Consider the following 24,733-nt stretch of genomic DNA (forward strand, 5'->3'; position numbering starts at 1 on the left):
CTATGTTTTTAAATTGTTATTTACCACTTGTTCTCATAATGAATATATATTACACGAGTATCATAACATTATGTAAATAATGTATTCAATGATTTGATAATGAGATTAGCATGTTATCAGTATGACATTTTAAATACTCTTTACTTGATTACCAAAGGCATGTACCCCAAAATGTAATATACTCTTTTTGAACTTCCACTACCATTTATGTGTAGTTTCCACTCTAACACTTACAGACATCTGTGAGCTATTTTCCATAAATTGTATGCAAGTGAATGGAAAGTTGTTTTAGACACATACAGTAGTATTATAAAGTTTGTGAACCCTTTAGCATTTACTGAATTTCTGCATAAATATGACTTTGCATATCATCATCATCAAAATAGACAACCCAATAAATAAAAACATGCTCAAAAGAGAAAACTATGTCATTAATTTATTGAATTAAATGACCCAACTTGATCCTATGGCAACAAAATATCCCAAAACTATAATACTGCCACCACTGACATAGGTTGCAATGAGGTTCATTTTTTGGAATGCAATTTTTGGTTTTCTGCAAACATAGCATTTGTCATGTGAGCCAAAGTTGTCCACTTTAGACTCATTTGCCCACAGAATAGTCTCCTAGTAGTCGTCTGGCTCATCCATGTGGTCTTTAGCAAACTTTAAACTGACAGCATTGTTCGTCTTAATGTAGTGGCTTCCTCTTTACTATCCTTCCAAACAGGGGAAAAGACATCACCGGGAGTTTCCCATGTGGGCCTGACCGTTTTATGGCCGCCCAGCTGCAGAAAAAATATTTTTTTTTCGTTTCATTTTTTTTTTTAAATACGTTACACAACACTGATCGGGAGCCAGTCCCGGCATATTACTGGCTGAATTGTGGCTGACCCCTCCCCAAGAACCAGCCAACTATGGCTGTGCTTCGCGGATCAGTTAGCCCACCCCTTTCTGATCAAAGAGAGAAAAAGAAAGAAATAAGAGTAAAGATCCATACTCAAAACTACCATTTTTGGAAAACAATAGAATCCAAAGAAAATACAATTCATCCAGTAATATAAAGAACAAAGAGTAATTTTAACTACAACAAAACAATTAAAAAACAAAAAATAAAAAAACAATATCCTTATTCCACCATAGTCCCTCCTTTCAAACAAACAATGAATTAGCACACCCCCCTTTTATAATTATTTTAATTACTACCAGCTAAATATCCCTTAACATATTTATATAATGCTCATATATTTTTTACATCCATAAACATTTTATACTGTTAATTGATGAGTATTAATTGTAACAACTTAATACTATCACTGTATTTCTCTGCAATCTTTCCTATTTTATTGTTACTACTAGAATACAGAATTTTAACCATCAACACATTAATGTAATCCATTGTTTAAACGCAAGCTAATTAAATTATTATGGCTCTTATTTTTAGTACTTACACTTACTAGCCCAGATTGCCTCATATTTGCAATATTATAAAATGTATTCTTTTTTGTCTTGGCAACATGTATTGGATCAAAAACTTGCCAGCAACTTTGCAACGCTACAAATTCACTGAATCAATGATTGACAATCAGCCCAGCCAGTAGGGAAATGAAGAGCCCTATAAAGAACACAGCAGTGGACAGCCAATCACACTTCCCTGACAAAGATCACCGCCCATTGGAGATCGAAACGCATTGGACCAGGGACTTTACTGCATACAGTACCTTTACCCACCTGCACCAGTAGACCCGTCCGGCGGTGAGCTCAGCCGAGGAATGGGGCTGCTGGGTGCTGCACATAACACACCCACTCACGGAGAAACACAGATGACCAGTCGCAGCACCACACCTGCCGACAAGACCATCTACCTAGATGCCGGAGATTCTATTCATACAGGCGGCCACCTCACCGGACATAGGTAAGAGCCAAAGCGCTAGTTCACAGTATCATTACGATACAGCGCAGGCTTACACCAACTCATCACCACATGAACTTTTCCTTTAAAGGATCAGAGTTATTTACCGTGGGACCATCAGTTTTGTGCATATCCACCAACTGCACACTACAAGTAACAAGTGTATTTCTTTAAGAACTATTTACTAGCTAGTACAATCTTTTGAATATTGTTTTTATTCTGAACTGTGCTTTTGCATTCAAAGTGACAACTAAGCCCCCTTTTTTCATGCAAAAAGGATTTTAGAATGTTTTATTTATATGTATTATAATACTATTGATTTTATTCTGTTTACATTTCATAATAAACACTTATATACTACCCCACATATCTCACCCCCTTTTTAACCATTTGCAAGTCTCACAATCTGCAGTACAAATTTCATAATCACACAACAGGACAATTTCTATCTATTTGCGCCAGCAACACCACTACTTTTCATACTTAACCCTGTGTCTTGTGGAAAAAGACACAACCTTGCAGGCAGCACTATTTAAGAAATCAAACCTTTCCAATTATATATTACACATAAGGGATAGCACTGTTAATCAGCACAGCCTGTAAACCTGCCTGTTTGAGTGCTCGCCTGTGCTCCTGCTGGATCCCAGCTTCCAAATAGCCTGCACCGATCTGCCTGCTCCCAGTCTACTGCTGGAACCATCCTGCACCTTCTACTTACCCTTTCCCTGCCAAAGGACCTGTGTGTACAGTTAACCCTGAACCTACACTGCCTCCATTTATCTAGCTCTCTGTTTCTACACTGAGCCATCTCGGTACAACTCTCCACTTAATTCATCAGCTGCTGCTATTCTAATTACTCCATTACCTGCAGTGACCATTTGGATTACAAAGACTTTTATTACTTCTGCCACTACCTGGACATTACCTATACATACTTCACAACAGTTTATAATCATCACCCTCCTCTTAATATTCTGGACTTTATTTTATCCGTATACATGTATGCAAGTTCACCCATTAAAAAAAACACTTTTCAATTTAAATCTGTTCAGGTATCTGCTCCTATTTCCACCCCGGGTCCACAACAAACTCAGATCCTAACAGTTTGCACTGGCCCAATGGACTCGGCCACAGAACAGCAGTCCAGAATGGATTTAATTTAGAGCATAGCAACCCGTTTGGAAAACCTGGAAACAATGCAACACCAAATGGCTCAGTTCTTCCAAGAAATGGTTAAATGCCAATATATCATGCAAACTACTTTGACTACTTCAAATGTTACAGTGGTTACACCTGCCACCACGTCTGATAATACAGGTTACAGAACATCTCCTCGGTTGCATCTACTTATGCCAAATAAATTTGACGGCAGTCCCAAGCTATGTCGCGGATTTCTTAATCAATGTGATGTGCATTTTACCTTGCAGCCAGATAATTTTCCTTCCGCTAAAACTAAAGTGGCCTATATCGTGTCCTTATTGACCGGCTCAGGTTTGGATTGGGTTTCTACAATCTAGGAGCGTTCAGACCCTCTCCTGGACAATTATAATGAATTTCTGTCATCATTCAGGAGGATTTTTGATGAGCCAGGAAGAACAGTTTTGGCCTCATCCAGTATTATGACTCTAAAACAAAGAGTGTGTGTGCTCTGCGCTCTGTGAAATGTGTATAGCTGCTCAGTATCATACATAACATGGATAGTAAATTTATAAACCAAGCGCTCCTAAAAAAAATTGTGTTAAAAAGCATAGTGAAAAGACATATTCTGAAACATCCAAACAAAATAGTGTTTATAGGCACTTTTGTGGATGTATTGAAAATTGAACGGTAAAGTCACTATCTCAGTGCATAGAGATATAGTATGGTCGCTGATGCTGCCCTCACTTTCCCTACAATACCTTTGTTTGGTGAGTAGTGTTATTCGGTACAGCTTGGGACGCTTTGTAAACAGGTCTTTTGTTGCTTCCCGATCTCAGCATTCCTAGTGTACCATTCCTTGGTTATATCATCTCCGGTTCCAGTCTAGAAATGGATCCTAAAAAACTTCAGGCAATTCTGGATTGGTCTCGACCTCAGACATTGAAGGCTGTTCAGAGACTTCTCGGATTCGCCAACTATTATAGGCATTTCATCAAGGAATTTTCATCTCTAATGGCTCCCATTACAGCTTTAACCCTCAAAAACGTCAACCCCGCTCTGTGGCCTCCTGAGGCAGAAACAGCCTTTCAACTTCTGAAACAGGTTTTCATAACAGCTCCAGTCTTAAGACAACCTGACTTGGATAAACCCTTCCTGTTAGAAGTGGATGCATTTTCAGAGGCAGTGGGAGCTGTTTTTTCCCAATGATTTGAGGATAATCGAGTCCATCCATGAGGTTTTTTTCTAAGGGGTTCTCTCCAGCTGAGAAAAACTAGGCCATAGGAGAACAAGAACTTTTAGCCGTTAAATTGGCATTAAAGGAATGACGATACCTTTTGGAAGGGGCTAAATTCCCCTTTACCGTCTTCACTGATCATAGGAACCTTCTTTTCTTAAAAAATATCCAGTGCATGAGTCCTCGTCTGGCCCGATGGGCAATATTTTTTCTCGTTTCCAATTGACCTTGACTTTTCGTTCAGGAGCGCTCAACCAAAAGGCTGATGCCTTATCAAGATCCCTATCCTGTGACAACAATTCTGAGATTCTACGTAGTACTCCAGTGTTACAGTCAAAAGTATATGCTGCAATACAACTACAACCTCCTACTGGGAAAACTTTTGTGGCCCCGGAGTTAAGGAAGCAGCTACTTACATGGGCTCATTCTTCAGGTTCGCAGATTACTCTGGCATTCAGAAAACTCTGGAGTTCCTAAGAAGATCTTACTGTGGCCATCAATGAAAGTTGACTTAGTGGAGATAATTTCTTCCTGTACCTTATGTGCACAGCACAAGTCTCCTCGTCAATCCCCAGCTGGTGAACTTTTACTTCTGCCCATTCAACCTTGCTCATGGACACACCTCTCCTTGGATTTTATAACAGATTTACCAAATTCTGATGGCTATACCACCATCTGGGTCATGATAGACCGATTTTCAAAAATGTACCTCTGAAGAAATTGCCTTCTGCATCGGATCTGGCTCATCTTTTTGTTTGACACATATTTCGTCTCCATGGACTTCCTGCCAAGATTGTCTCAGATCGAAGTGTCCAATTTGTAGCGAAGTTTTGGAGAGTGCTCTGTTCTGTTTTACAAGTGAAATTGAATTTCTCTATGGCCTATCACCCGCAAAGCAATGGATCTACTGAGAGAGTAAACCAGGATCTCGAAACCTTTTTAAGAATCTTCATGCCTTCTTCTCAGAATAATTGGCTTGAATTTCTTCCATTGGCTGAGTTTGCGCAAAGCGCTTCTTACCATTCCTCCACCAAACAAACTCCATTTTTTATTGTGTACGGCCTTCACCCTCACATCCCTGAATTCTGGAATCTGCCGTCTTTGACGTACTGGCTGTGGATGACACTGTACAGAGGTTCGCCTCAATGTGGGCTCAAGTATGCACGAATGTGGAGAAGACCTCTGCACGTTACAAAAATCAGGCGGACAGGAGACGAAGAAAAGTGCTTCAAATGAAAATTGGGGATCAAGTGTGGCTTTCCACCCGTAATTTGCACCTCAGAGTTCCATCAATGAAGTTCACCCCACGATTCATTGTACCCTTTTCCATTACTGAAGTAATTAATCCAGTTTCCTACCATCTACAATTTCTTCCTACCTAAGAATTCCTAATTCCTTCCACATATCCCTACTCAAGCCATTGATTCTCAACAAGTTTCTCAAAGTTCTTCCAGTTCCTTCCTGTGTCCAAACTGAGAGAGGTGTGGAGTTTGAAGAGTCCCAGGTCTTGGATTCCCGATTCCGAAGGGGTCAATTACAGTATCTTCTGGATTGGAGAGGCTATGGCCCTGTGCTAGACTAATGCCCAAGACATTCACGCTCCTACACTCATCAGGAAGTTTCACTCTGCCCATCCAGAGAAGCCTGGTAAGTGTCCTGAGGCCACCCGTAAGGAGGGGGGTACTGTCACGACCAGGAATTCTCAGCATAGGGGACAACGGGTATTACCTGTGAGGGCGCTGTGGCATGGTCCTTCCGGGGGAGGGGCTGTTGTCTGGCGGAGGGCATTGGCTGTGTCATTCTGGCCGGGGTAAGCCTGGTGGTGTTTATATTCTGCTCTGGTATGGGCACCGCCATCTTCCCTCTGGTCATGTGACTTAGCTGCTCTAGTCCTGGTGTGTCACATGCCCTCCCTGACCTATCACAATTCTGCACTGGGTACTTAAGGGAGTTCAGAGCTTCCCATAGTTGCCAGTGCAACCTGTTTCATAGCATATGCTGTGAGAGAGTTCCTGTGCTCCTGTAAACCTGCCTGTTTGAGTGCTCGCCTGTGCTCCTGCTGGATCCCAGCTTCCAAGTAGCCTGAACTACTCTGCCTGCTCCCAGTCTCCTGCTGGAACCATCCTGCACCTTCTACTTACCCTTTCCCTGCCAAAGGACCTGTGTGTACAGTTAACCCTGAAGCTACACTGCCTCCATTTAATCTAATCATCACCCTCCTCTTAATATTTTGAACTTTATTTTATCCGTGTACAAGTCTGCAAGTTCAACCATTAAAAAAACAACTTTTCAATTCAAATCTGTTCAGGAGTCTGCTCCTATTTCCACCCCGCGTCCACAACAAACTCAGATCCTAACAATCACATTATACAGAGTGTGTTGTGTGCAATCTAGAATTTCTTATTGGCACGAATAGCGGCAATAAGAAATTTAAATTATCATGTCTAAAACCTGATCATTTGTAAATATGCCCTCTTGTCACTTGGCTGCCCAATGCAGTAGGCAATGCCCTCCTTCCACCTACCATATACCTGAACAGGGACCGACTTGTGGTGGAATGGCTGCTGCTGGGGACTGGAGCTACTCTGCTGCCAGTGACTGGAGGTGGAGCTAATACTTTGCTGCTGGGACTGGAGCTACTCTACTGCAGGGACAAGGAACTATAAAGTTAGCCAGTGGCAGTGGAGGAGGGAGATCATGTCACTGCATGGAGAGTGCACAGAGCCTGCAACCTACTGCCCAGATTCAGCATTTCTGTGTATGAGCTGTACTCCAGGGTGAGTGACACAGGTGTACCTATAATTATATGCACTGTCTGATCCCAGGGAGCACTGGTTGCATTGGCCACAAACTGGGGTCATAATACCCAGCATCTGAGTATCCTGGTCCCATACTAGAGTCACTAATACATAACACCTGTCTATAATGGCCAGTTGGCTACATAGTGGGGACTCTAATACACAGCATCTGGTCACACAGCTCCTGTCTATGCTGTTTTTATTTTATATATACTGTACTGTAAACAATATTTTTGCACTTCGCAGTGTATAACTCCTTTGTGTGCAGCAAACTGGAGAATGGCACTGGGGAGACACAGGAGGGTGGTGCTGGGGAGACACAGGAGGATAGCACTAGAGAATTGCAGGAGGATGATGCTGGGGAGGTGCAGGAGGATGGTGCTGCGGAGATGCAGAAGAATGGTGATAGGGAAACGCAGAAGGATGGTGCTGGGGAGACGCAGGGGGATGGAACTGGGGAGACACAGGAGGATAGCAGTAGGGAAATTCAGGAGGATGGCGCTGGGGAGACACAGGAGGATGGTGCTGGGGAGACACAGAATGATGGTGCTGGGGAGATGCAGGGGGGTGGTGCTGGGGAGATGCAGGGGGATGGTACTGGGGAGACACAGGAGGATAGCACTTGGGAAATTTAGGAGGATGGTGCTGGGGAGACACAGGAGGATGGTGCTGGGGAGACACAGGAGGATGGTGCTAGGGAGACACAGAATGATGGTGCTGGGGAGACACAGAATGATGGTGCTGGGGAGACACAGAATGATGGTGCTGGGGAGATGCAGGTGGATAGTGCTGGGAAGACACAGGTGGATGGTTATGGGGAGACGCAGAAGGATGGTGCTGGGGAGATGCAGGTGGATAGTGCTGGGAAGACACAGGTGGATGGTGATGGGGAGACGCAGAAGGATGGTGCTGGGGAGATGTAGGGGGATGATGCTGGAGAGGCGCAGGAGTATGATGCTGGCGAGACAGTTGGCACTGGAGACACAACCGGGGCATGATGCTGGAGACATACACATAGGACCACTAGTACTAGAAGAAAAGGCTGGGAGACAGTAATTTTAAGTAAGACACCAATTCTAATGAAGCTATACTATATTACTTATAAACAGGGCCGCCATAAGGTAGGGACTGCCAGGACTGTAGTCCCGGGCCCGGACACCTGACAGAAAGAAGGGGGCCCGCCCGCTCCTACCACCCACTACTACCTCCTTTTACTAATTCCTTAAGTGAAAGGGGGAACCCGCTCCAACCGGCGGACCGCGCCGGACTTGAGTGATTTACAGAGGACAAGGAGGCCCGCCACTTCTCCCGCCCACCCACTTGTTCAATAAAGCTTTTCTTTTTCTTTGAGTTGGAGCAAATGACGTCTTGCCGCATCTGCCAGCCAACCAGCCCGGGAGAAGAAGGAGCCTCCTTTAGTGAGGTAAGTCTGCAGCAGTGGATGCGGGGAGTGTGGACTGCCTGGCTAGGACTGGGGAGGGAGAGTGTAGATTAAGAGAGTCTGAGTAGGATAGAGTGAGCTGGGCCATCTGTTTTATATATTTATATATATATATATATACACACAGCCATGCAGTGTGGTAGTGGGGGGGGCATCTTTACAAATGATCGGGCTTTAGACCTGATCATTTTAATTTCTTATGACCGCTAATCATGGCAATAAGAGATTCTAGACCGCTCAGATGTATTATTAATCACCCACAGGGACAGGGGCTCTGAAAGGAATCCATCCCTGCGATGTGCAAGAAGTAACATGCAATCATTTCACTTCTCCTTCGGGAGCCAGGGCCTTTCTGCACATGCGTAGTCTGCTGACCACGCATGTGTGGCATCCATTGCTCTGGAACACTCTCCTGGTAAATTTAGTGGAATGTAGCCCATAGGCTACAACATCTAACATCATCTTCAGAAGGCGTTAGCTGCCAGAGCCAAACTTTGGAATGCTTCACTTTCTTGAACTTGGTAAATCTAACAGCTTCGCAAGGATGCATAGAAACCTATGGCCGCTGTGGCTGCTGTAGGAAATGGAGGTACCTCTGCAGATATGGAGATATCTGCTGCAGTCCCTTCTTCAAACATTCAGGTATTCAAATTCAAATATTGTTTTATAAATATGCCCCTTAGATTTGGGACCTTTTAAAAAAAAATTAATAAATAACTCTGTTAGGTGGCAGACAAATGAGTAAGAGTGTTACTGATGACACTGTTTAATTAGTTTATTTTTCTCTTTTAAGTGATTTATCATTTACGTCTCAGCTGATGGCAGGAGTGACGAATAAAAAAAATGCATCTAAAATGCATTTCACATTATCAAAGTCCCTACAGCTTTGGGGGCCTGAGCATTTACTTGATATTTCCTATTCACAACAGTGTGTGTGCGAATGTGGTATTCATCTCTGTCATAGTGATGTTTTGCCTGGCTCTTACACCTTCTTAATATTGTTTCCAGTGTGTATGAGTACTAATATAAGTGTGCAGACAGAATTTTAAAGAACATATACTTTAAGGGGTACCATATTCCTTTATTTACATCCATCGCCGCCATCAACTCCTGGGCATGGTCCCAACATGATGAAAAACTGGGTTTGAGTGGCTTGTGGGCATGGCTTTTAACGCAAGGCCATGGGCATGGTCCCAACATGATGAAAAACTGGGTTTGAGTGGCTTGTGGGCATGGCTTTTAACGCAAGGCCATGCACCCTTTTTCGGACGCATGCCAAAGGACCCAATCTCCAGACAGAAAGTTGAGAGGTATGCTGTATGGCGTTTACTGGGATGCTTTTGGACATTTTTCCAGGGCCTCTTTAAATTCCCAATCCCAAACATAATATACATGTTCAGTGTTTGTCTGCTGGTGGACTCATGAACACTGGCATTAGACAATGCAAGAGAAGCTTGCAGATGCTTTAGATGTTACTCTGTTATTTTATTATACATCAGAATATTATATTCCTACAGTAGTATTTGGAGTGATTTTTATTGGACAACCACTGCTGGGGAGAGTAATAACTGTGCATTTTCTCCATTTGTACAATAACTGCCCAATAGTACTATATATTGGTAAAGGTCAATTATTATTTTAAGGCCATCAGAAATCTCCTTTTATTGAGCAATGAGTTCACAAACCAAGGTGAAGACCATTCTTCAATAGTAAAAATAATTTTATTCAAATAGAGCGGCTGCACATGGTTGACACCCTATTCACTGACCCTTCTGACTATAATTATTCCCTTAACTGAGGTGATAAATCCTTGATTTTCATGTACTTTGTGCGATCATTATATTTAATGTTGGATCATTTTGATCAATAGATGAAAAAGTATTTGGTCCAAATGTAATAGGGTGAGAGTTTAAAAAATGTGAGAGTAAACTTTTTAAACTTGGTCAATATAATAGAGTCCGAGAACACGCAAACTCGCATGCTTTTCAGACTCAAAAAACTCTCACGATTTAAACTCTCATCCAGATGTTTTCCAATTTGGAAAATACAACAAGATCAATGTAATAGTGTGAGAGTTTACTGCTAAACTCTCACATTTTCTAAACTCTTACCCTATTACATTAGGCCCTATATGTTTGTGTGATACTTATGCAGAAATTCAGAAAATTCACAAACTTCCTAGCCCCACTATCTGAAATGGCAAAATGTTTAAAATAAGATGCAAACAACAATAACAAATGCTTGTAGTGGATAAAGCCTTAGCAGGGGATCAGTGATGCATGTGACACTTCCATTTGGAAATAAAGCTCTTAAGTGCTGCCCAAAGCAAAGTTGATCTTTTGGTTTTGGTTTACTACACACAGAGGAAAAATGGGAGCAATATTTCAGAAAGCATAAGGATCATTGATGCCTATTTTAAGATACTTCTATGGTTCACATTTGCATATATGAAATACTATTTACAAGCCAAAAAAGGTCCGAAAACATAAAAATTTCTACATTTGCAAAATGTCCGAACATGTACCAGCTACAAATTGGTAACATGCATTTATAATGGGGAACTGAATGCTGAGCGATATGTGCCGCACAAGCACTCCATGACTTATATCTTTGTGCATATTTCCTCGTGCTACATGGAGGTGTGCAAGATGATTAGCAAAGTTTTATTGTCATATTAAATTGTAGGGTGCACAGCTGTACATTGCTTAAAATTTAATTCCTCCTATTAGCAAAATATTCACTAGTTTAGCAGAAACCTTACCAAAGCAGGGCCTCTGTGAGCCATGGTCTGGCACCCCACACACCCCCATCAATGGAGGAACATGAAGGGGGCTGGAGGGCATGTCGTAAGTGGTGTGATGTTGTTGAGGTAACAATCGTGCCGCCCCCTCTGCCTTGCATCCACAAGCGGCAGCACTTGTCGCTCACCCCTCGTGTACATCTGTATATTGTGATAGAAATGATGAGGGCTCAATGATACCACTACATTGATTGTCACTAGGACACAACTCCAAGCTGCAATATTCTAAAAGCACAATCACACGAGAAACAACTTTTTACAACTTAATAAAATCTATACTCAAGTTATATTTTTCAAAATATACACTTACTTTCACTGGAGGAAAAGTCTTGTGGTTCTAGTATGCCCGACTCCTGCAGTGATCTAATACATGAATCGACCAGTTCTAAGCCAGTTGTCAGCTCATCTTCTATATCTTTCTGACCATCTGTAAAATAAGAATGGCAATGTAACAATCACTTTACCTTCGCTCATAACATAATTTTATCTGTACAGTACATTACCATTTGCACATTATTTGTTATTTGTAGCCAGGTTTATTCAAAATAGTTAATTATCTTATTATTGTAACTATCTCCCTCCCTCCATGCTTGTATTTGGCAAAGAGCAGTCATAGTTAATTTATGGTGGTGGCAGTGATAGGGTGAATGATATCTATGTGCCACATGATACAGTGACAACCTAATTATGCTGCTATCATGAAAATGTTGAGGGTGTAAATATTTGGCCCGATGATGCAGATTTAGGACGCAGAGCAGTTTGCGTATTTCCGCTCTGTACATGCTCTAAAATTTAGGGCACACAAGTATGAGCTATGCAGACTAATACATATCCTGATCTTATCTACACTTATAAACAGGAAGGTTGAATAGTGATTTGTCTAAGGAAGACCCGCAGAATCCTGCTGCTATGGCGTGGAGTTCCCCCTATTTTCCTATTACCACAGTGCACACAAACGGGCTGTGGTAGTATATTATATTAAAAAATAAATAACACAAATCACATACTTACCACACCCTTGGATGGCCTACTCTTCGGTCCAAAGGTCTTCAGAAAATAACAAACCAATAACATGAGCCCCTCACGCTCTTTACACTATATAGTGCCTAACCCAAACTGACAGGTAATTAGCGGACATTGTCATAGGAATTAATAGGGGAGCGCTGATTGGCTAAAAGTGGCCATAACAACCGTTCACTCTCAGCCAAGCAATGTTTCCCCATTCAATCCTATGACAGTGTCCCTAAATGACCTGTCATTTCTCAGGAGCTCTGTACATAATGTGAACAGTGTGTGCTAGTGGGGACTGGTGATAAGTTTTTTTTATTTTCAAAAGACCTAAAGATGCCTATATTGACTGAATAGGGGGCCACTCAAGGATGTGGTATGTAATTTATGTTTTTTTATATATTTATTTTTTAAATAAAATGCTACTGTGGTTACATTTACATTTTCTTAGCAGGCGGACTATAGGTTCCAGCGGGTGATTAATGTCCGGGCATGCTGTCAATTGTTGTTCCACAAGTGCCAGCATGCCGGGGCAGTACCTGGAACTTGTAGCCCACCTGTAATCAATATTATTAACAAATATGTCACCATTAACCCTGTTTCCACCACCAGGGGTGTGGGGAATATCCTTGGGAGGGGAGACCCCAGTTTCCGAGGAATTACATGCCCTGTTCTAATCAGTTTAGGGGTTAGTTAAGGTGATGGCAGGGGGACCCCACATTGTGTGTCTCCCTGCTATGACATAATTAATGATAATGCTTCCCATTTAATAGTGATTTATATAACGATTTGCAAAATATCTAATCTGCAGATAGCCCATAAAAATGCATTGCTCATTGAAATGAAATGGATTATATATATATATATATATATATATATATATATATATATAAATGGCGTGTGGATGGCACTCCCATATGAAAAATACAAGCCTGGGTGCCCTCCGTGGAAAGTGTAGCGCTTTCCCTATGTACGTGATCGTATGGCACTGCACAGGTCGGCCATCCGAGCAGCCATCAGCTCTGGTTCTAGTGACCAACCGGTGGCCAGACATTTAGTGGAGGCTGGCCACAACCTGTCAACCCTCAGGTACATTATCATCAACCATGTCCCAGTCCTGACTCGTGGGAGTAACAGATCTCAGAAACTGTTACAATGCGAGTCACAATGGATCCATACGTTGCGGACATTATACCTGAAGGGTCTTAAAGATAATTTAGGGCTACATTGCTTCTTGTGAGTGCTGTCGGCTAAATTGTGCTGGCTCATTATTGGGTGACTTTGGATTTCCGTCCGGATCTCTCAGAATATGTATTCTCTACGCTGACTGGGTGTGATCAATACATGAACTTGATTTGAATTCAATACAGTTTCTGCCATTATGTTTGGTTTTGAGACCAATTATGTACTTAAACATTGATGCCATTGGGAGTAGCTCTATTCCATATGCATTGTAACAACAGTAAATAATTGTGCTTTTAATGTGATTAACTATGTATTTGCTATGCTTGATATATGTGGATCATGTCATTTATCACATTCCTCCGTATTTTGGTTTTAGACACTTTGGGGTCTATTTATCAAGCAGTGAAAAGTGTGGAGAAGTGAACCAGAGGAGAATTTGCCCATAGCAACCAATCAGCTCCTACCTATTATTTTATAGACTGTACTTGATAAATGCTACTGCTGCAAAGCTGATTGGTTGCTAAGGGCAACTTCTCCAGTAGTTCACTTCTCGACACTTTTCACTGCTTGATAAATAGACTCCTAAATCTGTTGCCTAGGAAATTGGTCGAGCTTGTGACGTCATTTTGTGGCGCCCTGAGGCTGAACCCGGATGCCGCGGCTGTACACATGGGGCCTCATTCAGAGGCGGTCGGAGGATGCAAGCGGTCGCTCAGAAACTGGGCGGCCACATGCATCCTGACCGCCCGCCTCTGTTGCGGTCGTTAGGCTGTGGGTTAACACCCACAGCTCTAACGACCGCTCCAGTGATGGTCGCAATGGTCAGAGACCATCGCGACCATCGGGGCTTACGACGAGACCCTAGGGTAGGGTCTCACTTGTCGTAAGCCCCGGAGAGCTTCTGGCTCTGTCAGAGCCGGAAGCTCTCCACTGACATCACTAGTGATGTCAGTGGGGCCACCCCCAAATGGTAGGCGTTCCCATGGGAACGCCTCCGTTTGGGCTGCCACCCCCCCAGGCCCGCCTTCCAAACGGGGCGAGCTGTCAATCAACATCGACAGCTCGCCCCCTTTGGATCGAGACCCGCTACAACCGGCGCTGTCGGTCGTAGCGGGTCTCACGCATGCGCACGACGGCGCCGGCACCGTCGTGCGCATGCTCTGTAGGGGCCATCGACCCGGTCCGAGCGCATCGGCGCTAACGACCGGGTCTGAATGACCCCCATGGTGTGGTGCGGGGTCTATGTAAGTAACTGCTTTTGCATTGTCTTTTGTTATCTTGAATTGATGCATTAAATAACCGAAGTTCGGATAGATCTGAGGGCATATAAACACCTAGGCAGGGATACGTGGAGTTAATAAATTAGGTAGGAAGGTTAGCTTAATGATTGACAGGTTGACACTGTGTTCGGATTGGTGAGTGCTGATTTAAGGGGTGTGGTGAGTAGGAGTGTGGGTAGGTCTGAAGAGTTAATCTGCCTCTTTTGAATTTGATCTGCGTGCTGTTCGGTCGCAGGTCGTATGGTTTCTGTGTTTGAAGAGCTTTTTTCTCTACAATCTTGTAATTCTTTCCCTCTCTATTCTCACATCTTACACGTCTTCCTTCTTCTTCCTATCTAACCTCTATTCTCTTTCTGTCACTGTCTAATCTAACTATGTCTCGCCCCCAGCGTGCCCGATCTGTCCCCGCCCGGCTGGCTGATGCTGCCGGGCTTGGGCTCATTCCGCTGGTCCCTCCGCCTGCCCCCAACGCGAGTTACCCCCGCCGGTCCTCCCGCAGATCTGGGGGTGCCGACGGGGAAGGTGCGGGTGGCGCCGCTCAGAGCCGCGGGCGCGCGCGGCGCGGCATCCACTCCACGATGCCGCAGGCCACCCCGGCTGAGTCCTGCTCTGGGGATTTAATCAGCCGGGGGTCGGAGGACGCCAGGCCTCGCGGGCGCCGCTCGCGGGGGCGTGCGCGGTGCTGTTGAAGTAATGGTCACCCCGGCTGCGTCCCACTCTGGGACGCCGGCCAGCCGGGGGACCAAAAGGAGCCATAAGGGAGTGAGTCGGGAGCCTGCCAGGGCTCCGGCTCACTCCATAATGGTGGGGGGGCGGAGCCAGCGGCCATCTTCTCAGGGCCAGGGTCAGCAACCATCTTGCAGCGGGGGTGTGAATCAGGGGCAGCATAGTCTGCTTGCTGCCATGGGATCCCCCATGGCAGCCCCTGTACCCCCTTTGGTCAATGATGGCATAAGACCAGCCAGCCAGGCTGGTCAGACAGGCGCAGCACTGGATAACACTGCCATTGCTGGGCTGCTGGTGGCAGTGGTGGGTGCTCTCTCGCCCCTGCTGTCTCAGCGGCATGGGGCTGCAGGGACGCCTGCGGCCTCTTCAGGGGCTGCATCGGACAATGTGCGGGCGCAGCTAGGTCCAATCCTACAGCAGTTAGGTAATTTGTGCGGCCTCATCCTCGCAGCATCACCTGTTGCCGCGGTTTCCTTTGCCCCAGCAGCCGATGCGGGTGATGTTTCACATGATTCCGCGTCTGTATCTTCTGTTACAGCTGACAGCGGGGCAGACGCTCCCTTGGCTGCACCTACGGTGATCACAGTCAACCCAGTTACCTCGGGTTCCCCCGGGGTTGGCGTCATCGCGGATCCTGGTTCCCGGAACGTGGTCGATGTGCATGCTGGTGAGTGCGATAGTTCTTCTAATATTATCTCCTCTTCCAGTTCTACGTCTTCTTCAGACGATAGTTCCCGCAGGGCTAGGCGCAGGCGATCCAAGCGATCACGACGCCATCATTCTAGGAGATGCCGTCATTCCAGTGACAGATCATCAGGTAGTAGCACTAGCGTAGAGGGTGGGGCCGGTCCAGCCGACGTAGTACACTGCGCAAATACAGAAGTCACAAGGGGTTTACGGATGCGTGTTAGGAAGCGCATTCGCCTGGGACGCTACGTAGACATGTTCACCCTCACGGCTAAAGCTAAAAAAGAGTCCGCCGCAGCAAAAAAGAAAGGAGGCATAGGGGTGGAGGCTTATAAGTCCTATACTAACTGGTTGTCGGGCTTTTGTGTCTTTTCTGCCTGCTATTTAAAAACCAGACCGTCCGAATACCTTAATGTTATTCGATATCTTCACTTGATTCACGGTCTGTTCCGGTCGTCTCGGGGTGCGGCCTGGTGTCACTATGATGAGGAATTTCGCAGGAAACAGGATAGGGTAGTTAATCTTGAGCTGGGTTGTAAAGATGTAGAAGTCTGGATGGAGGTTTCTCAGTCTGCGGGGAGTACGCCTGAACCGTCCCAAGGTCGTCAGGTGCAATCCGCGAACACGGTGCCCGCTAGGACTACTGGTAATAATCAGGCGAAAGAAAAGTGTTTCGCCTTTAACCACGGCAACTGCACGATGGGGGGTCGGTGTCGTTTTCGACACCTCTGCATCCGTTGCAATGCAGGCCACCCCAGCAAAGATTGCCCCAGAAACAGCGGGGGTCCCCCAGCAGCTGGCTCTGGGCCTGACCTAAGCGGGTTACCTCTGGATCCTCTAGGTAAAGCTATGTCCCCGATTCGGTTGGATGCCATGAACAAGTGGCTTAATTGGTATCCATTATGCGTTGATGCAGATTTTTTACGTTCAGGGTTTACAGAGGGTTTCCGCCTTCCAGTTTCGGGAGCAGTAAGTTCAGGATGTCCCACGAATCTCCGTTCTGCCTACGATTTGCCACAAATAGTCAGAGCCAAGGTGATGAAGGAGGTCAGTCTAGGCCGCATGATTGGGCCCTTTGACTTACCTCCGGTCACGGGCCTGATTCTTTCTCCTGTAGGAGTGGTTCCCAAAAAAGCCCCAGGTAGTTACCGGCTTATACAACATCTGTCCCACCCCCCCCAGGAACGTCGGTCAACGATGCCATTGCCGAGGTCGATAGTTCCGTGCATTACCAATCGTTTGACGCGGCTCTCGGGCTGGTTTGCGCCTCAGGCACGGGCTCGCTTTTAGCCAAAGTGGATATCGAATCCGCATTCAGGCTGTTACCCTTGCATCCGGATTCTTTCCGTTTCATGGGTTTCAGGTTGGCAGACGGGTATTATTTGGATAAATGTCTCCCGATGGGTTGCTCAGCGTCATGTGCTTTCTTTGAGCGGTTTAGTTCCTTCCTCCATTGGTGCGTTACCATGGGTTCCGGCGAGGTGGGTCTGGCTCACTACTTAGATGATTTTTTATGTGTGGGTCCTTCCAATTCTGATCGTTGCGATCGCCTCCTTTTTTCGCTACAAGCGCTCTTCACGGAATTTGGAGTCCCAATCGCGCATGACAAGACGGAAGGTCCTTCCACTTGTTTAATCTTCTTAGGTATTGAGATCGATACTATTGCTGGGTTTTGTCTACTGCCTCAGGACAAAATTTGTCGTTTGCAGGACGCCATACTTCTTGCGCTAGCATCAGGGAAGGTCACTCTCAGACAGGGTCAATCTTTGCTTGGTTTGCTGAACTTTGCTTGCAAGGTTATCCCTATGGGGAGAGTCTTCTGTCGCAAGCTACAGCGTGCTTTAGGAACTTTGCGTTTACCTCATCATTTCCTGCGTTTGTCCGCGGAGCACAAACTAGATCTCGCAGTTTGGGAAGTTTTTCTGTCAGGTTTCAATGGGGTGCGTATTTGGCCGTCAGTTCCGCAAACGAACCGTGGCCTGCAGCTCTTCACAGACGCTGCGGGTTCCTCTGGTTTTGGGGCCTTCTTGGATGGGTCTTGGTGCTTCGCCACATGGCCAGAGGAATGGGTAAGGTTGGGACTGACCTCAAACTTGCTTCTCCTTGAACTCTTCCCCATCATTGTATCACTTGAACTCTGGGGTTGGCGCTTGCGCGACCAGTCAGTGGTGTTCTGGTGTGATAATTTGGGGGTTGTACAGGCCATCAACAACCAAAGATCCTCGTGCCTCCCGGTGCTGCGACTTCTAGCTTACCTGGTGCTGCGCGCATTGCAAATGAATATTAGCTTTACCGCTAGGCACGTCCCTGGGGTTGACAATGCTATTGCTGACGCGCTGTCTAGGCAAGATTGGGTGAGGTTCAGGGCATTGGCTCCCTCAGCAGCTTTAAGAGGTGAATCATGTCCATCTCATTGTTGGCAGATTATCAAGCCGGCATGGAGGATCTCGCATGTCGGTCCGTGGCCCCTCGGACCTTGACTGCGTATCAGGCCTCGTGGCACCAATGGGAATGCTTCTTACAGAGTCAGAGATCAGCAGGTACTTCCAAGCGTGCACTCATGATAGAATTTGTGTGGAGTCTGTTTGGTGAAGGCAGGTCGCGGGCTTATGTAGCCCAGAGGCTGACCGGCATTTCCTTCTTTTTGCAACTGGCAGGAAGTAGGGATGTCACTAAGGGTTTTTTGATACAAAAGGCTCTTAGAGGCTGGTCGCGCGCAAGCCCGGCGCCGGTTGATCGTCGGCGCCCCATTGGTCCGGATCTATTATTACGGTTAATTGAGTGTTTGCCAGTTATATGTTCGTCCCCTTTTGAAGCGTTGCTTTTCTGGCTCGCTTTTGCGATGGTCTTCCATGGGGCTTTTCGCATCAGCGAGTTGGTTGCACAGTCTCGTTCCGCCCCTCCCCCACTGCTGCAATCTCACATTGTCCTTCGTGGCTCCGTGCTTTGCCGTATTCAACGATCTAAGACTGATCAGCTGGGTAGGGGTCGATGGGTGTTCCTGCAATCCTCTCCGATGGAGGGAATTTGTCCGGTGCACCTTGCGTCCCAATATATCAGTTACCGCCCCGTGCTTGAAGGGGCTTGGCTCATGCATTTAGATGGTTCCCCTCTAACTAAATTTCAGTTTCGGTCGTTTTTTTATCGTTGCATACGGCACGTCGGGCTTTCCACATCGGAGTTCGGTACTCATTCCTTTCGGATTGGCGCAGTGACTTTTGCAGCTTCTTCAGGTTCCTCTCCACAGGAGATCCAGGCCCTGGGGCGGTGGAAGTCCGACGCATTCAGAAGATATGTCCGTCTGGAGTCTTGATGTACTTTGTTTCAGGCTTGAGTGCTTCGGCCAACTCGTCACCTTTTAGGTGGGGGTCTCGGGGGATTTTGCCCTGTTTTTTGCCCTGCATTGGACACTGATTGGTTATCTACATTATAAAATTATTGAATATGATAGTCGAAAAATAAAAAGATCCAGCAGGTTTTTTTGTAGGTTTTTACCTCGGGTCAAGCCTTCCTTCCCCCTCTTCCCACCCCACCCACCATCTCCCTCTGCAATATTTTAGTCACAGTATCTCATGTATTTTTCTGTGTATTGCAGGTGGCATCCAGGATTGTAAGCCCATTTGGTTTGTCGGTCATTCTTATATGTTTTGGGCGGGGCAGTCCCGCTTTGCAACAGATGCTTCTGTTTTCCCTCGTTGGGATAGAGTGAGGTGGTTAGGCCACAGAGGTATGCGTTGGGGATCGTTATTGCCCTGTCTCCAGACGGCAGCTGAGAATTTCGGTTCTCCTATAATCTTGGTGATTCACCTGGGCGGGAATGATTTGTGCCAGCAGACGTCTCTCGAGTTGCGGCACAATATTATCCGAGATTTGGGTGTGTTGCTCAGTATGTGGCCTGATTGTGTGATTGTATGGTCCGACATTATTGCCAGGCTTTCCTGGAGGTGCAGGTATAGTGTGGTGGGGCTGGACAAGGCCAGAAAGAGAGTGAATAGATGGGTGTCCGAGAGAGTTTTGCAAATGGGAGGTTTGGTGGTGCGTCACCCTCTAATTAGGGTACAAGATGCCCATCTTTTTCGTAGGGATGGGGTTCACCTCACGGAGGAGGGGCTATTTTTATTTCTTGAAGGTATAGGGTTAGTGTTAGGAGGTTTAGTTTGTTAGGTAGTATGGTGGCGTACATGTTTCATTGGGAACATGTGTGGCGAGAAAGAACGGCAGTCTATATAAAGCGTCCACCTTGCTGCAGTAATTGGCGGTGCACCCCCCTTCAATGCACTGGTTAGGCTAATTTTACCCTACTGGGGTCAGCGGCACCTCTCGTCGGAGTGGGCTAATAATAGTGCATTGGGATGGGGGCTGGATACCGTCCAACTTGCCAGAGAGGGATATCAGCCCTTGCAAGTTGTTATATATCACTCTGACACTTGAATTGGGATAGTGGCCCTTTTCAATGAGTGCATTACATCCTTGCTTAAGTCAAGTGGGGCGTTAGATGACTTGCCGTTCTTTCTTATTCCACCATACTATGTTGTAAAAATAAAGCTGACCATTTGTTTTTATCGCATATACTTTGTCTGTCTCTTTATTTTAGTTAAGTTGTAATAACATAATTATGGTTGCACACATTATCTGCCGATAGGTAGTTTAAAATAACCGAAGTTCAGATAGATCTGAGGGCATATAAACACCTAGGCAGGGATACGTGGAGTTAATAAATTAGGTAGGAAGGTTAGCTTAATGATTGACAGGTTGACACTGTGTTCGGATTGGCGAGTGCTGATTTAAGGGGTGTGGTTAGTAGGAGTGTGGGTAGGTCTGAAGAGTTAATCTGCCTCTTTTGAATTTGATCTCCCACCCTCCCTCCCCGATTTTCCTTTTGTGTCTTGTGTCGGCTTTATTTGCAATGGCGAGAAAGAACGGCAGTCTATATAAAGCGTCCACCTTGCAGCAGTAATTGGCGGTGCGCCCCCCTTCAATGCACTGGTTAGGCTGATTTTACCCTACTGGGGTCAGCGGCACCTCTCGTCGGAGTGGGCTAATAATAGTGCATTGGGATGGGGGCTGGATACCGTCCAACTTGCCAGAGAGGGATATCAGCCCTTGCAAGTTGTTATATATCACTCTGACACTTGAATTGGGATAGTGGCCCTTTTCAATGAGTGCATTACATCCTTGCTTAAGTCAAGTGGGGCGTCAGATGACTTGCCGTTCTTTCTTATTCCACTATACTATGTTGTAAAAATAAATAAAGCTGACCATTTGTTTTTATCGCATATACTTTGTCTGTCTCTTTATTTTAGTTAAGTTGTAATAACATGTTTATGGTTGCACACATTATCTGCCGATAGGTAGTTTAATAGGCATCGAAACGTTGATACTACCTGTGGTGCCGCTGAAACATGTGATATATATATATATATATATATATATATAAATGGGGATGTGCACCGGCCACTTTTCGTGTTTTGTGTTTTGGTTTTGGATCTGGATCTTTCTTCGTGTTTTGGATCTGGATTGGTTTTGCCAAAACCACCCTTCCGTGTTTTGGGTTCTGGGTTTTGTGTTTTGGATCTGTATTTTTTTGAAAAAAAGTATAAAAACAGCTAAAATCACAGAATTTGTAGGTTTTTCTGCTCCTATGCTATTATTAACCTCAATAACCTTAATTTCCACTCATTTCCAGTCTATTCTGAACACTGAACACCTCACAATAGTGTTTTTATGTCCAAAAGGTTGCACCGAGGTAGCTGGATGACTATGCTAAGCGACACGAGTGGGCGGCACAAACACGTGACCCATCTAGGCGTGAAACTGCAGTGGCAGACAGGATGGCAGTTTGAAAAACTAGGCCCCAAACTGTACATAATGCAAAGAAAAAAAAGAGGTGCAAGATGGAATTGTCCTTGGGCCCTCCCACCCACCATTATGTTGTATAAACAGGACATGCACATTTTAACAAACCAATCATTTCAGCGCCAGGGTCTGCCACACAACTGTGGCTGAAATGATTGGTTCGTTTGGGCCCCCACAAAACAAGCTGGCAATTAATCTGTCCCTGCACAAACTGGCTCTACGGAGGCAAGATGTCATCCTCATCCTCCTCATCCACCGATTCCTCACCCTCTTCAGTGTGTACATCCTCATCCTCACAGAGTATTAATTAGTCCCTGCTGGAACCACAGGTCCCTCTGTACGTTCTGGAGGCTGGTCTCCCTGGAAGAGTTGATAATTCATTTTATGAACATCATCTTCTCCACATTTTGTGGAAGCAACCTCCTACGCCTTTCGCTGACAAGGTTCCCGGCTGCACTAAACACTCTTTCGGAGTACACACTGGAGGGGGGGCAACTCAGGTAAAATAGAGCCAGTTTGTACAGGGACCTCCAAATTGCTTCTTTTTCCTGCCAGTACAGGTACGGACTGTCTGACATGCCTACTTGGATGCTGTCACCGATGTAATCCTTTAACAGACAGACGCACGCTTGTCGCTGCTGCTTTGAGGATGCAAGTGCGGCTACAGCCCACACAATTCACAAAGACAGAAAAAAAAAAAGAATATTTTTATTGTTTGTGGAGCGCACTTTGAGGGTTACACCACCCTTTAACAGACAGACGCACGCTTGTCGCTGCTGCTTTGAGGATGCAAGTGCGGCTACAGCCCACACAATTCACAAAGACAGAAAAAAGAAGAAGAATATTTTTATTGTTTGTGTAGCACACTTTGAGGGTGTCACCACCCTTTAACAGACAGACGCACGCTTGTCGCTGCTGCTTTAAGGATGCAGGTGCGGCTACAGCCCACACATTTCACAAAGACCAAAAAAAAAAACCAATATTTTAATTGTTTGTGTAGCACACTTTGAGGGTGTCACCACCCTTTAACAGACAGACGCACGCTTGTCACTGCTGCTTTGAGGATGCAAGTGCGGCTACATCGCACACAAGTCACAAACATTAAAAAAAAATTTTTATTTTTTGGAGCACTTTGAGAGTTACAACACCCTTTAACAGACAGACGCACGCTTGTCGCTGCTGCATTGAGGATGCAAGTGCGGCTACAGCCCACACAATTCACAAAGACAGAAAAAAAAAGAACAATATTTTAATTGTTTGTGTAGCACACTTTGAGGGTGTCACCACCCTTTAACAGACAGACGCACGCTTGTCGCTGCTGCTTTAAGGATGCAGGTGCGGCTACAGCCCACACATTTCACAAAGACAGAAAAAAAAAGAACAATATTTTAATTGTTTGTGTAGCACACTTTGAGGGTGTCACCACCCTTTAACAGACAGACGCACGCTTGTCGCTGCTGCTTTGAGGATGCAGGTGGAATCTAGATGGGATTTGGAACCGAGGACACACTACCTCCATCAATTGTCTAAATCCCACTGGACTAATGGCGGATACCGGACGCACGTCTAACACCAACATAGCAGTCAAGGCCTCAGTTATGTTTTGCTTCAGGATGACTGCTGTTGTACTTCATCCTCATCGCTAGAGACTGTTGGAGGGTCAATTGTTTAGTAAAAGTAGTGATGTTCCTACTTCCTCTCTGGGATGATGAACAACTCCCAGCAGCAGCAACAGCACTAGGAGGAAGTGGTTCTTGATCTTTCCCTATTTTATTTTTATCGGAGAAAGTTTGGTCCTCCATTTATGTTATATTGATATATACGTGCGGCTAAAGCGCACACAAACACAGAAAATATTTTTTTATTTTTGCTGGAGAGTAGTGCACTTTGTGGGTTACACCACCCTTTAAGAAATGAGCCAGCCGGCTCTTTACTTATGGGACACAGGCGCACGCTTGGCGCTGCTCCTTTGTTGATGCACGTGCAGCCACAGTGCACACAAGTCACAAACACAGAAAATATATATTTTTTTGTTTGGAGTGTACTTTGGGGGTTACAGAACCCTTTAACGGTCAAGCCAGCTGGCCCTTTACTTATGACACAGGCGCACGCTTAGCACTACTTTGTTGATGCACGTGCGGCTACTGCGCACACAATTCACAAACACAGAAAATAATTTTTTTTTTGGTTTGGACTGGAGTGTACTTTGGGGGTTACAGCACCCTTTAACGGTCAAGCCAGCCGGCCCTTTACTTATGACACAGGCGCACGCTTGGCACTACTTTGTTGATGCACGTGCGGCTACTGCGCACACAATTCACAAACACAGAAAATAATTTATTTTTTGGTTTGGACTGGAGTGTACTTTCGGGGGTTACAGCACCCTTAACGGTCAAGCCAGCCGGCCCTTTACTTATGACACAGGCGCACGCTTGGCACTACTTTGTTGATGCACGTGCGGCTACTGCGCACACAATTCACAAACACAGAAAATAATTTTTTTTTTGGTTTGGACTGGAGTGTACTTTGGGGGTTACAGCACCCTTTAACGGTCAAGCCAGCCGGCCCTTTACTTATGACACAGGCGCACGCTTGGCACTACTTTGTTGATGCACGTGCGGCTACTGCGCACACAATTCACAAACACAGAAAATATATTATTTTTT

The 24,733-nt window shown here is 45.4% G+C and overlaps 1 protein-coding gene across 7 annotated transcripts in view; it reads right to left on the reverse strand.

The window, feature by feature from the left end:
• CTNND2 (catenin delta 2) overlaps positions 1–24,733 on the reverse strand; it is a 708,944-nt gene that overhangs the window by 445,201 nt on the left and 239,010 nt on the right. For all 7 annotated transcript variants that reach the window (XM_088445725.1, XM_088445723.1, XM_088445721.1 and 4 more), the window contains exon 5: positions 11,636–11,752. In XM_088445725.1, the coding sequence (XP_088301851.1) occupies positions 11,636–11,752 (117 nt within the window). The remainder of the gene's footprint in view (positions 1–11,635; positions 11,753–24,733) is intronic.

This window comes from Taudactylus pleione, unplaced genomic scaffold (genome assembly GCF_031769625.1).
Source record: "Taudactylus pleione unplaced genomic scaffold, aTauple2 ptg000386l, whole genome shotgun sequence".
Lineage (NCBI taxonomy): Eukaryota > Metazoa > Chordata > Amphibia > Anura > Myobatrachidae > Taudactylus > Taudactylus pleione.